General features: G+C 49.5%; 1 protein-coding gene, 1 long non-coding RNA gene and 2 other non-coding genes across 6 annotated transcripts; 2 read left to right on the top strand and 2 right to left on the bottom strand.

The window, feature by feature from the left end:
* Positions 1 to 1,955: 1,955 nt before the first annotated feature.
* Positions 1,956 to 2,749, top strand: LOC147647569 (uncharacterized). 2 transcript variants are annotated; one of them, XR_015281496.1, is made up of 5 exons: positions 1,956 to 1,995; positions 2,096 to 2,191; positions 2,376 to 2,407; positions 2,496 to 2,529; positions 2,608 to 2,749. It is a non-coding gene; the product is annotated as an uncharacterized LOC147647569 (long non-coding RNA). The 2 variants fall into 2 exon arrangements; XR_015281495.1 differs by having other exon boundaries at positions 2,576 to 2,623.
* Positions 2,750 to 2,979: 230 nt separating this feature from the next.
* Positions 2,980 to 6,529, bottom strand: LOC147647568 (uncharacterized). 2 transcript variants are annotated; one of them, XM_086871639.1, is made up of 3 exons: positions 6,502 to 6,529; positions 3,204 to 5,037; positions 2,980 to 3,023 (listed from the first exon to the last, which is right to left on the bottom strand). In XM_086871639.1, exon 2 carries the CDS (start codon positions 5,027 to 5,029, stop codon positions 3,443 to 3,445), a length of 1,587 nt encoding a protein of 528 aa, XP_086727765.1. In that variant the 5' UTR covers positions 5,030 to 5,037; positions 6,502 to 6,529; the 3' UTR covers positions 2,980 to 3,023; positions 3,204 to 3,442. The 2 variants fall into 2 exon arrangements, with proteins under 2 accessions (XP_086727765.1, XP_086727766.1); XM_086871640.1 differs by lacking the exon at positions 6,502 to 6,529 and having other exon boundaries at positions 3,321 to 6,449.
* A 1,136-nt stretch (positions 6,530 to 7,665) lies between these two features.
* TRNAS-GCU (transfer RNA serine (anticodon GCU)) lies at positions 7,666 to 7,747 on the bottom strand. Its single transcript has one exon. It is a non-coding gene; the product is annotated as a tRNA-Ser (tRNA).
* Positions 7,748 to 10,097: 2,350 nt separating this feature from the next.
* On the top strand, positions 10,098 to 10,169 carry TRNAM-CAU (transfer RNA methionine (anticodon CAU)). The gene has a single exon. It is a non-coding gene; the product is annotated as a tRNA-Met (tRNA).
* Positions 10,170 to 12,385: the final 2,216 nt, after the last annotated feature.

The following is a 12,385-nucleotide window of genomic DNA, read 5'->3' as shown; positions in this document are numbered from 1 at the left end:
GAATTTCAGGTGTTCCAAACCCTCCAGGTGTGACAGGTGTGGATTCCAGGAGAGTCCTGACCCCCCAGGTGTGAATTTTGGGAGGTTCCCAACTCCCCAGGTGTGAGTTTCAGGTGTTCCCGACCCCCCAGGTGGGACAGGTGTGAATTTTGGGAGGGTCCTGACCCCCCAGGTGTGACAGGTGGGGATTTTTGGGGGGTCCCACTTCCCCCCAGGTGTGACAGGTGTGGATTTTGGGAGGTTCCCACTCCCCCAGGTGTGAATTTCAGGTGTTCCCAACACCCCCAGGTGGGACAGGTGTGGATTTTGGGAGGTTCCCGACTCCCCCAGGTGTGAATTTCAGGTGTTCCCGACCCCCCCAGGTGGGACAGGTGTGGATTTTGGGAGGTTCCCGACTCCCCCAGGTGTGAATTTCAGGTGTTCCCAACACCCCAGGTGCGACAGGTGTGGATTTTGGGGGTTCCTGTGTCCTCCAGGTGTGAATTTGGGAGGGTCCTGACCCTCCAGGTGGGACAGGTGTGGATTTTGGGAGGTTCCCACTCCCCCAGGTGCGAATTTCAGGTGTTCCCGACCCCTCCAGGTGTGACAGGTGTGGATTTTTGGGGGTCCCGTGTTCTCCAGGTGTGAATTTGGGGGGTCTCCCACGCTCCAGGTGTGGATTTTGGGAGGGTCCCAACCCCCCCAGGTGTGAATTTCAGGTGTTCCCGCCCCCCCAGGTGGGACAGGTGTGGATTTTGGGAGGTTCCTGACTCCCCCAGGTGCGAATTTCAGGTGTTCCAAACCCTCCAGGTGTGACAGGTGTGGATTTTTGGGGGTCCCGTGTTCTCCAGGTGTAAATTTGGGGGGTCTCCCACGCTCCAGATGTGGATTTTGGGAGGGTCCCAACCCCCCCAGGTGCAAATTTCAGGTGTTCCCGACCCCCCCAGGTGTGAATTTCAGGTGTTCCAAACCCCCCAGGTGGGACAGGTGTGAATTTTGGGGGTTCCTGTGTTCTCCAGGTGTGACTCAGGTAAGATTGGCGATGACGTCATCAATTAGCGATCCTTTAATGAACGATCCAGGTGTGCCCCGCCCCCTCCCCCCCCAGCGCTACAAGTACCGCCCAAAAAGGTGAGCCCAGGTGAGCTCAGGTGAGCTCAGGTGAGCTCCAGGTGTGCTCAGGTGAGCCCCAGGTGTGATCAGGTGAGCCCCAGGTGAGTTCAGGTGAGCTCAGGTGAGCCCCAGGTGTGCTCAGGTGAGCCCAGGTGAGCTTCAGGTGAGCCCAGGTGAGCTCAGGTGAGCCCCAGTTGAGCCCCAGGTGAGTTCAGGTGAGCTCAGGTGAGCCCCAGGTGTGCTCAGGTGAGCCCAGGTGAGCTTCAGGTGAGCCCAGGTGTGCTCAGGTGAGCCCCAGGTGAGCCCCAGGTGAGCTCAGGTGAGCTCCAGGTGAGCCCAGGTGTGCTCAGGTGAGCTCCAGGTGAGCCCAGGTGAGCCCCAGGTGAGTTCAGGTGAGCCCCAGGTGTGCTCAGGTGAGCCCAGGTGAGCCCCAGGTGAGCTCAGGTGAGCCCCAGGTGAGCCCCAGGTGAGCTCAGGTGAGCCCCAGGTGTGCTCAGGTGAGCCCAGGTGAGCCCCAGGTGAGCTCAGGTGAGCCCCAGGTGTGATCAGGTGACCCCCAGGTGTGCTCACCATCATCCAAGGGGACAAACCCAGGTACTGAGAAGGCCCCGCCCACCCAGGTGTGCACCTGGAGCACCCCAAAAATCCATCCCGAGCTCAGGTGAGGGCTCAGGTGAGTCCTGGCAGGTCTGGGGTCACACCTGGCCACAGGTGAACCCCGGGGGTCTCCCAGTTCTTCATCCGCTGTCGGTGACGTCACAGCTCAGGTGTGACCACGCCGGGGCCTCACCTGGAGCCCAGGTGCTGCAGTTCGGGGTTCACACCTGGAGTTCAGGTGCTGCAGTTCGGGGTTCACACCTGGAGTTCAGGTGCTGCAGTTCAGGGTTCACACCTGGAGCTCAGGTGTGGCAGTTTGGGGTCCACACCTGGAGCCCAGGTGTGGCAGTTCGGGGTTCACACCTGGAGCCCAGGTGCTGCAGTTCGGGGTCCACACCTGGCTCAGGTGTTGCAGTTTGGGGTCCACACCTGGCTCAGGTGTTGCAGTTTGGGGTCCACACCTGGCTCAGGTGTTGCAGTTTGGGGTCCACACCTGGCTCAGGTTCTCTCACCTGGAGCTCAGGTGTTGCAGTCCAGGTGTTACAGTTTGGGCTCCACACCTGGAGCCCAGGTGTGGCAGTTCGGGGTTCACAACTGGAGTTCAGGTGTTGCAGTCCGGGTGTTATGGATCAGGGTCCACACCTGGCTCAGGTTCTCTCACCTGGAGTTCAGGTGTTGCAGTCCAGGTGTTGCAGTTTGGGGTCCACACCTGGCTCAGGTACCCCCACCTGTCCAGGTGCTGAAGCTTTTTGGAGCCCACACCTGTCCTGGCTCACAGGTACAGGACCCCCTCACCTGGGGCTCAGGTGTTGCAGTTCAGGGTCCACACCTGGAGTTCAGGTGTTGCAGTCCAGGCGTTGCAGTTTGGCCTCCACACCTGGCTCAGGTGTTGCAGTTTGGGGTCCACACCTGGTTCAGGTGTTGCAGTTTGGGGTCCACACCTGGAGCTCAGGTCTTACAGTCCGGCTGTTACAGTTTGGGGTTCACACCTGGCTCAGGTTCTCTCACCTGGAGCTCAGGTGTTGCAGTTCAGGTGTTGCTGCTGCAGCTTTTTGGGGTCCACAGGTGATTTTGGGGGGCTCCACACCTGTCCTGGCTCACAGGTACCGAATCCTCCACCTGAAGCTTCATCCACCAGGTGCTCCAGGTGTTCCAGCTGCAGGTGCTGCAGATTTTTGGGCTCCACACCTGGCCTGGCTCACAGGTACTGGCTCCCCTCACCTGGGGCTCAGGTGTTGCAGTCCAGGTGTCACTGCTGCCGTTTTTTGGGGTCAAAACCACAATTTTGGGGGGCTCCACACCCGTCCTGGCTCACAGGTGCTGGCTCCCCTCACCTCAGGGGCTCAGGTGTCGCGGTGCACGCGCCGGTGCTGCAGCAGGTTGGACGGGTGCGCGAACCCCTTGGCGCACACCCCGCACTTGTAGGGCGTCTCCCCCGTGTGCACCTTCTCGTGCACCGCCAGGTACGCCAGGTCCTTGAAGAACTTGTGGCTCACAGGTATCGAATCCTCCACCTGGGGCTCAGGTGTTGCAGTCCAAGCGTTGCTGCTGTCATTTTTTTGGGGTCAAAACCACAATTTTGGGGGGCTCCACACCTGTCCTGGCTCACAGATATCGAATCCTCCCCTCACCTGGGGCTCAGGTGTTGCAGTCCAGGTGTCACTGCTGCCGTTTTTTGGGGTCAAAACCACAATTTTGGGGGGCTCCACACCCGTCCTGGCTCACAGGTGCCGGCTCCCCTCACCTGAGGGGCTCAGGTGTCGCGGTGCACGCGCCGGTGCTGCAGCAGGTTGGACGGGTGCGCGAACCCCTTGGCGCACACCCCGCACTTGTAGGGCGTCTCCCCCGTGTGCACCTTCTCGTGCACCGCCAGGTACGCCAGGTCCTTGAAGAACTTGTGGCAGTGCCCGCACTGGTGCGGCCTCACCTGGCTGTGCACCCGCCGGTGCTGCAGCAGCAGCGAGGGCCGGGCGAACGCCTTCCCGCACGCCTCGCAGCCGTAGGGCCGCTCGCCCGTGTGCGCCCGCTGGTGGATGGCCAGGTAGGACGACTGCTTGAAGGCCTTGCCGCAGGTGCGGCAGGCGAAGGGGCGCTCGCCCGTGTGCACGCGCTCGTGCGAGGCCAGCGCGTTGCTCTGCTTGAAGGCCTTGCCGCAGAGGCCGCAGCGGAAGGGCCGGTCGCCGGTGTGCACGCGCTCGTGCACCTTCAGCGAGTGGCCGTAGGTGAAGCGCTTGCCGCAGACGCCGCAGGCGTGCGGCTTGTCCCGGCAGCGCTGCCGCCGGTGCAGCAGCAGCGCGTTGGCCGCCGGGAAATCCTTGCCGCACTCGCCGCAGCGGAAAGGTTTGTCGCTCACCGCCGCCAGGTGGGTGAGGGCGTGGCGCTGGCGCTCGTAGGGCGTCTTGAAGGCTTTGGCGCACCTGGGGCAGGTGAAGGGGCGCTCGCCGCTGTGGATGCGGCGGTGCTCCTGCAGGTTGGAGGAGCGCTTGAAGCGCTTCCCGCACAGCTCGCAGCGGTGCGGCCGCTCCTCCGTGTGCACCAGCCCGTGGCTCTTGAAGTCCGAGTGGCGCTTGAAGGTGGCCTGGCACAGGTGGCAGGTGTAGGGACGCGCCTCGGTGTGCACCACCTGGTGGCTCAGCAGCTCCCAGGCGCGTTTGAAGCCCTTGTGGCACGCCGGGCACTGGAAGGGTTTGTCGGCCACGATCACCCGGCGGATCTCCAGGTGAGCGGCGCCCTCAGGTGTTTCTTCTTCATCCTCATCCTCCTCCTCCTCCTCCTCACCCGGCACCAGCTTGGCCGTGGAGTAGACGCCGCGCTCGTCGATGAGGTGGACGAAGGCCCCGCCCGCTTCGGGTGAGGGGTGGGAGCTCACCTGGTCCCAGGGGCTCAGGTGGGAGGGGCCCGGCTCGTCCGGCGCCGGGCGGGGCCGCAGGTAAAGGCGGGGCCGGCGAGGAGCGGGGAGAACCTGGAGGGATCCAGGTGGGTCTTCCTGGGCTGCGTCTTCATCCTCGCCGGGGTCTTCCTCACCTGGGTCTTCATCCTCACCTGGGTCTTCATCACCTGGGTCTTCTTCATCTTCACCTGCTTCTTCCTCACCTGGCTCCTCCTCACCTGGTTCTTCCTCACCTCCATCTTCATCCTCACCTGGGTCTTCAACCTCAGCTGCTTCTTCCTCACCTGGTTCCTCCTCACCTGGATCTTCCTCCTCACCTGGCTCCTCCTCCTCACCTGGCTCTTCCTCCTCACCTGGCTCCTCCTCCTCACCTGGCTCCTCCTCCTCCTCCTCGGACAGGGCTGGAATGTTCCGGGCACAGGGGGGGTCCCGGCCCCGCAGCCCCTCCATGGCCACGCCTGGGGAAGGGGTGAGTAAGGGGTGAGTAAGGGGTCAGTAACAGGTGAGTAAGGGGTGAGTAAGGGGTGAGTAAGGGGTCAGTAACGGGTGAGTAAGGGGTGAGTAAGGGGTGAGTAAGGGGTGAGGAACGGGTGAGGAACGGGCGAGGAACGGGTGAGTAATGGGTGAGGAACAGGTGAGGAATGGGTGAGTAACGGGCAAGGAACGGGCGAGTAACGGGTGAGTAAGGGGTGAGTAATGGGTGAGTAAGGGGCAAGGAACGAGTGAGGAACGGGCGAGGGACGGGTGAGGAACGGGTGAAGAACAAGTGAGTAAGGGGTGAGTAACGGGCGAGGAACGAGTGAGGAACAGGTGAGTAACGGGTGCGTAACGGGTGAGGAACGAGTGAGGAACGGGTGAGGAACGGGCGAGTAACGGGTGAGTAAGGGGTGAGAAACGGGTGAGGAACAAGTGAGGAACGAGTGAGGAACGGGCGAGTAACGGGTGAGGAACGGGTGAGGAACGGGTGAGTAATGGGCGAGTAACAGGTGAGTAATGGGCGAGTAACGGGTGAGGAACGGGTGAGTAACAAGTGAGTAACGGGTGAGGGGACAGGGAATTCCCAGCAGGATTTGGGGATCCAAACAACCCAAGGAAGGACCAAAACCAACCCAAAACCCTCGGGAATTCCAAGGAATTTGAGCGGAAATCCCAAAATCCCAGATCCCAAAAGCGCTGCGGGATTTTCCCGTGCCGGGAGGGAAAGGAATCCCAGAGGGAGCCGGGCCGGGATCGGAATTCCGGGAATTCCGGGAATTCCGACGCCACCGAGGAGGCCCCAAAATCCCCAAATCTGGGATCAGAATTCTGGGAATTGGGGAGGAAAATTCCCGGTTTTTGGGTCACCCGGCTGATCCCGGCAAATAAATGAGATTGTGAATATGCAAATGAATCATTTGCATCTCATTAGCGGGGCGGGGAGGGGATTCCTGGGAAAAGGAGCCCCGGGAATTGGGAATTCCCTTCCTGGGAGCCCTGGGATGGGTTCGGGGTCCCCTCAGGGATCCCAAAATTCGGGATTTGGGATCTGCCGGGAAAGCCCCAAAATTTAGGATTTAGGATCCACCTGGGAATGCCCCAAACTGGGATTGGGGATCCCCTGGGGACCCTCCCAGTTCATCCCAGTTCAATCCCAGTTCATCCCAGTCCATCCCAGTTCAATCCCAGTTCATCCCAGTCCATCCCAGTTCAATCCCAGCTCAATCCCAGTTTATCCCAGTCCATCCCAGTTCAATCCCAGTTCATCCCAGTCCATCCCAGTCCATCCCAGTTCATCCCAGTTCAATCCCAGCTCAATCCCAGTTCAATCCCAGTTCATCCCAGTTCAACCCCAGTTCAATCCCAGTTCAATCCCAGTCCCCCCCAGTCCCTCCCAGTTCAATCCCAGTTTATCCCAGTCCCTCCCAGTCCCCCCCAGTTCTCACCGGGCGCCGCCGCCGCCCCCGGAGCCTTTTCCGGCCGCGCTCGCGCGCGATGACGTCACCTCCGGAAAAAAGGGGGCGGGGCCAGGGCGGGAACTGGGCGGGATTGGGGGGGGACTTTAAAAGGGGAATTTTTGGGGGAGGGGGATTCCAAAATTGGGGTGTTCTGCCCCAAAAAGCAGCTCCGGACAGGCTGGGGCTGGGATTGGGGAATTTGGGGTCACCCCCCGAAAAAAGGGGAATTCCGGATTTTTCCCCCAAAAATCAGCTCCTGACCAGGGTGGGATTCCAGGATTGGGGTCGCCCCCAAAAAGGGGAATTTTCAGGAGAAAGGGGTTCCAAAATTGGGGTGTTCTGCCCCAAAATCAGCTGCGGACAGGGCTGGGATTGGGAAATTTGGGGTCACCCCCAAAAAAAAGGGAATTCCGGGATTTTTCCCCCAAAATCAGCTCCGGACAGGGCTGGGATTGGAGAATTTGGGATCACATCAAGAAAAGGGAATTCCGTGTTTTTTCCCCCAAAAATCAGCTCCGGACCAGGGAGGGATCCCAGGATTGGGGTCACCCCCAAAAAAAGGGAATTCCGGGATTTTCCCCCAAAAAAGCAGCTGCGGACAGGGCGGGGATTGGGGAATTTTGGGTCATCCCAAAAATAACGGGATCCCACCCCAAAAAACGGGGATTTTCTCCCCAAAACCGCATTTCCCAAAAGGGAATTTTAAGGAGAGAGGGGTTCCAAAATTGGGGTGTTCTGCCCCAAAAAGCAGCTCCCAGCAGGGCTGGGATTGGGGAATTTGGGGTCACATGAAGAAAAGGGAATTTCGGGTTTTTTCCCCCAAAAATCAGCTCCTGATCAGGGTGGGATCCCAGGATTGGGGTCACCCCCCAAAAAAGGGAATTCCGCGGTTTCCCCCCCAAAATCAGCTGCGGACAAAGCTGGGATTGGGGAATTTGGGGTCACATGAAGAAAAGGGAATTTCGGGTTTTTTCCCCCAAAAATCAGCTCCTGATCAGGGTGGGATCCCAGGATTGGGATCACCCCCCAAAAAAGGGAATTCCGCGGTTTCCCCCCCAAAATCAGCTGCGGACAAAGCTGGGATTGGGGAATTTGGGGACCCCCCCCCAAAAAAAGCCAATTCCGGGTTTTTTTCCCCCAAAACTGGGATCCCGACGAGGGTGGGATTCGAACCCACGCGTGCAGAGCACAATGGATTAGCAGTCCATCGCCTTAACCACTCGGCCACCTCGTCCGCGGCTGCGCGGCCGCGCCCGGCCGCCAAGGGGAGCGCGAGGGGGGCGTGGCCAGCGTGAGGGGGCGTGGCCAGCGTGAGGGGCGTGGCCTGGACGGGGCTCCACCTCCAAATCCGCGGGTTCGAATCCCGGCCCCGCCAAATCGCGGGAGGGGGAGAAATTTGGGGGGGTTGGAGGGGGAGGGGGGTTCTGCCCCTCCCCCACCCTCAACCGAACCCCCTTTTCACGCTGTTTCCCCTAAATTTCCTTTTTTTCGGGTTTTTGATTCCCCTGGTTTTCCAGGGTTTTTTTATTCCCTGGTTTTCTCTCAATTTCCGCGTTTTTCCCTCCGTTTTCTCTTCTTTTTTCTCAATTTTTCTCCTTTTTTCCCATTTTTTTCCCCCTTTTTCCCCCACATTTCTCCTTTCTCCCCTATTTTTTTCTCCCAATTTTCTCCTTTTACCCCTGATTTTCTCTATTTTTCCTCAATTTTCTCTTTTTTTCCCCCCAATTTTCTCTTTTTTAACCAGTTTTTTTCCCCCAATTTTCTCCGCACTCCTCATTCTCTCTCTTTTTCCACAATTTTCTCCATTTTCCCCCCATTTTTCTCTTTTTTAACCAAATTATTTTATTTTTTCCCCCAATTTTCTTCTTTTTTTACCCAATTTTCTCATTTTCCCCCCAATTTCCTCCCTTTTTTACCAAATTTTCTAATTTTCCCCACAATTTTCTTCTTTTTTCCCCCGATTTTCTTCTTTTCCTCCCAAATTTTCTCCTTTTTACCCAATTTTCTCCCTTTTTCCCAATTTTCTCGATTTTTTCCCCAATTTTCTCCTTTTCCGCCCTGATTTTCTCTTTTTTAACCCATTTTTTCCTTTTTTTCCCCCAATTTTCCCCCCAATTTTCTCCTCTTTTCCCCAATTTTCTCATTTTTTCCCAATTTTTCTCTTTTTTAACCAAATTATTTTCCTTTTTCCCCACTTTTCTCATTTTTCCTCCAATTTTCTTCTTTCTCCCAATATTCTCTATTTTTTCCCCAATTTTCTCTTCGATTTTTCCCAATTTTTAATTTTTTTAACCAAATTATTTTCCTTTTTTCCCCAATTCTCTCCTTTTTTCCCCCCATTTTTCTCTTTTTTAACCAAATTATTTTAATTTTTCCCCAATTTTCTCTTTGTTTTTCCCCAATTTTTAATTTTTTCCTGATTTTTCTCTTTTTTAACCAAATTATTTTCCTTTTTTTTCCCAATTTTCTCCTTTTTTCCTCCAATTTTCTCCTTTTTATCCCCAATTTTCTCTTTTTAAACCCATTTTTTCCTTTTTTTTCCCAATTTTCTCATTTTTTCCCCATTTTTCTCTTCGTTTTTTCCCAATTTTTTAATTTTTTCCTCAATTTTCTCTTTTTTAACCAAATTCTTTTCCTTTTTTCCCAATTTTCTCCTTTTCCGCCCCAATTTTCTCTTTTTTAACCCATTTTTTCATTTTTTTCCCCCAATTTCCCCCCCAATTTTCTCATTTTTTCCCCATTTTTCTCTTTATTTTTTCCCAATTTTTAATTTTTTCCACATTTTTCTCTTTTTTAACTGAATTATTTTCCTTTTTTTTCCCAATTTTCTCCTTTTTTCCTCCAATTTTCTCTTTTTAAACCCATTTTTCCTTTTTTTTCCCCAATTTTCTCATTTTTTCCCCAAATTTCTCTTCGTTTTTTCCCAATTTTTTAATTTTTTCCTCAATTTTCTCTTTTTTAACCCATTTTTTCCTTCTTTTTCCCCAATTTCCCCCCAATTTTCTCCTTTTTTCCCCAATTTTCTCTTTGTTTTTTCCCAATTTTTAATTTTTTCCCCCATTTTTCTCTTTTTTAACCAAATTATTTTCCTTTTTTCCCCAATTTTCTCCTTTTTCCCCCCGAAATTTCTTTTTTTTTCCTCCAACTCCCCCCTCGCTTTTCCCCTCAAAAAAAAAAATTCTGATTTTTTTCTTCCAGTTTTTCTCTTTTCCCCTCATTTTTTCCCTTTTTCCCCTCAACTTTTCCTCCTTTTTTTCCCTCTCTCGCATCCCGGAATTTCCTAAATCCTCCCCTCCCATCCAAAACTTTTTAATAAAAATAAATTAAATATTAAAAAAAAAATGCAAAATTAAAAAAAAAAAAAATCAAAAAGGTGGAAAAAAAACGGGAAAAAAAATGAAAAAAAACCTAAAAAAAACCCCTCAAAAATAAATTTAAAATTGAAATTAAATTTAAAATACGGGGGGAAAAAAATCAAAATAAAAAAGCGGCGCCACCCAGGGGAGAAAACCCGAGATTTTTTTAGCAGCGATGACGTCATGAGAGGTTAATTAGGTGATAATTAATGAGGTTTTGGCAGGAGCAGCAGAGTGGCGCAGCGGGAGCGTGCTGGGCCCATAACCCAGAGGTCGATGGATCGAAACCATCCTCTGCTAAATCCCATTTTTTCCGATTTTTTCCCGCTTTTCCCCATTTTTTTCCCGTTTTTCCCCATTTTTTCCCGTTTTCCTCTCAATTTATCCCTTTAATTTCAATTTTCCCCCCCAATTTATCCCTTTAATTTCATTTTTTCCTCTCAATTTATCCCTTTAATTTCAATTTTCCCGATTTTTTCCCCATTTTTCCCTCTTTTTTTATACTTTTAATTTCATTTTCCCTCTTTTTTTCCCATTTTCCCTCAATTTATTCCATTAATTTCATTTTTTCTACTCAATTTATCCCTTTAATTCCATTTTTCCCATTTTCCCCTCACTTTATCCCTTTAATTTCATTTTTCTCTCTTTTTTCCCCATTTTCCCCTTATTTTTCCCCTTTAATTTCAGTTTTCTCCCTCAATTTATCAATTTAATTTCATTTTCCCCTCCTTTTTCCCATTTTCCCCTCATTTTATCCCTTTAATTTCAATTTTCCCTCGTTTTTTCCTGTTTTCCCCTGAATTTATCCATTTAATTTCAATTTTTCCCCTCAATTTATCCCTTTAATTTCAATTTTTCCGATTTTTTTCCCACTTTTTCCTCTTTTTTTCCCATTTTCCCCTCAATTTATCCCTTTAATTTCAATTTTTCCGATTTTTTTCCCACTTTTCCCGATTTTTTTCCCGTTTTCCTCTCAATTTATCCATTTAATTTCATTTTTCCCCCCAATTTATCCCTTTAATTTCATTTTTCCCCCCAATTTATCCATTTAATTTCAATTTTTCCCGATTTTTTTCCCACTTTTTCCGATTTTTTCACATTTTTCCCCCGAATTTATCCCTTTAATTTCATTTTTTCCCTATTTTTCCCCATTTTTCCCCTCACTTTATCCCTTTAATTCCATTTTTCCCTCATTTTTTCCCATTTACACCTTATTTTTCCCTTTAATTTCATTTTTTCTACTCAATTTATCCCTTTAATTCCATTTTTCCTTTTCCCCTCACTTTATCCCTTTAATTTCATTTTTCTCTCTTTTTTTCCCATTTTCCCCTTATTTTTCCCCTTTAATTTCAGTTTTTCCCCCCAATTTATCCCTTTAATTTCATTTTTCTCTCTCAATTTATCCCTTTAATTTCATTTTTTCCTCATTTTTCCCCATTTTTCCCCTCGATTTATCCTTTTAATTCCATTTTTCTCCCTCAATTTATTCCTTTAATTTCATTTTTCCCTCATTTTTTCCCATTTTCCCCTCAATTTATCCCTTTAATTTCATTTTTCCCGATTTTTTTGCCATTTACCCCTTATTTTTCACTTTAATTTCATTTTTTCCCCCCAATTTATCCATTTAATTTCATTTTTTCTGCTCAATTTATCCCTTTAATTTCATTTTTTCCCCTCAATTTATCCCTTTAATTTCAATTTTTCCGATTTTTTTCCCGTTTTTCCCCATTTTTTCCCGTTTTCCTCTTAATTTATCCATTTAATTTCAATTTTTCCCCCTCAATTTATCCCTTTAATTTCATTTTTCCCGATTTTTTCCCAAATTTCCCCTCAATTTTCCCCCTTTTCCACCCCAAATTTTCGATTTTCCCCCTCAATTTTCCCATTTTCCCTCAATTTTCCCTCAATTTTCCAATTTTCCCTCAATTTTCCCATTTCCCCTCAATTTTGGATTTTCCCCTCAATTTTCCCATTTTTCCCTCTTTTCCCCTCATTTTTTTCCGTTGAAATTCGGGTTTTTTTTGGTCGGGAAAAAGGAAAAAAAAAAAGGCGAAAAAATGGAAAATAATTGGAAAAACTGAAGAAAAGCGATGGAAATAAAGAAAAAAAAAATGTTTAAAAATAACGGAAAAAAATGTTTAAAAAACTGTGAAAAAATAAAATAAAACCAGGAATAATATGTAATAAACATAATAAATATAATAAATATAATAAAATTAATATTGAATAATAAACATAATAAAGATAATAAATATAATAAATATAATAAAATAAATATTAATATAATATAATATAATATAATATAATATAATATAATATAATATAATATAATATAATATAATATAATATAATATAATATAATATAATATAATATAATATAATATAATCAAAATAAAATAAAGTAAAATAAAATAAAATAAAATAAAATGAAATGAAATAAAATAAAGTAAAATAAAATAAAACAAAACCAAATAAAATAAAATAAAATAAAATAAAATAAATAAAGCAAATGAAAT

The sequence above is a fragment of the Cyanistes caeruleus genome, chromosome 36 (genome assembly GCF_971803275.1).
Source record: "Cyanistes caeruleus chromosome 36, bCyaCae1.hap1.1, whole genome shotgun sequence".
Lineage (NCBI taxonomy): Eukaryota > Metazoa > Chordata > Aves > Passeriformes > Paridae > Cyanistes > Cyanistes caeruleus.
The sequence above is the reverse complement of the archived record's forward strand: the minus strand, read 5'-3'. Positions and strand labels throughout refer to the sequence as shown.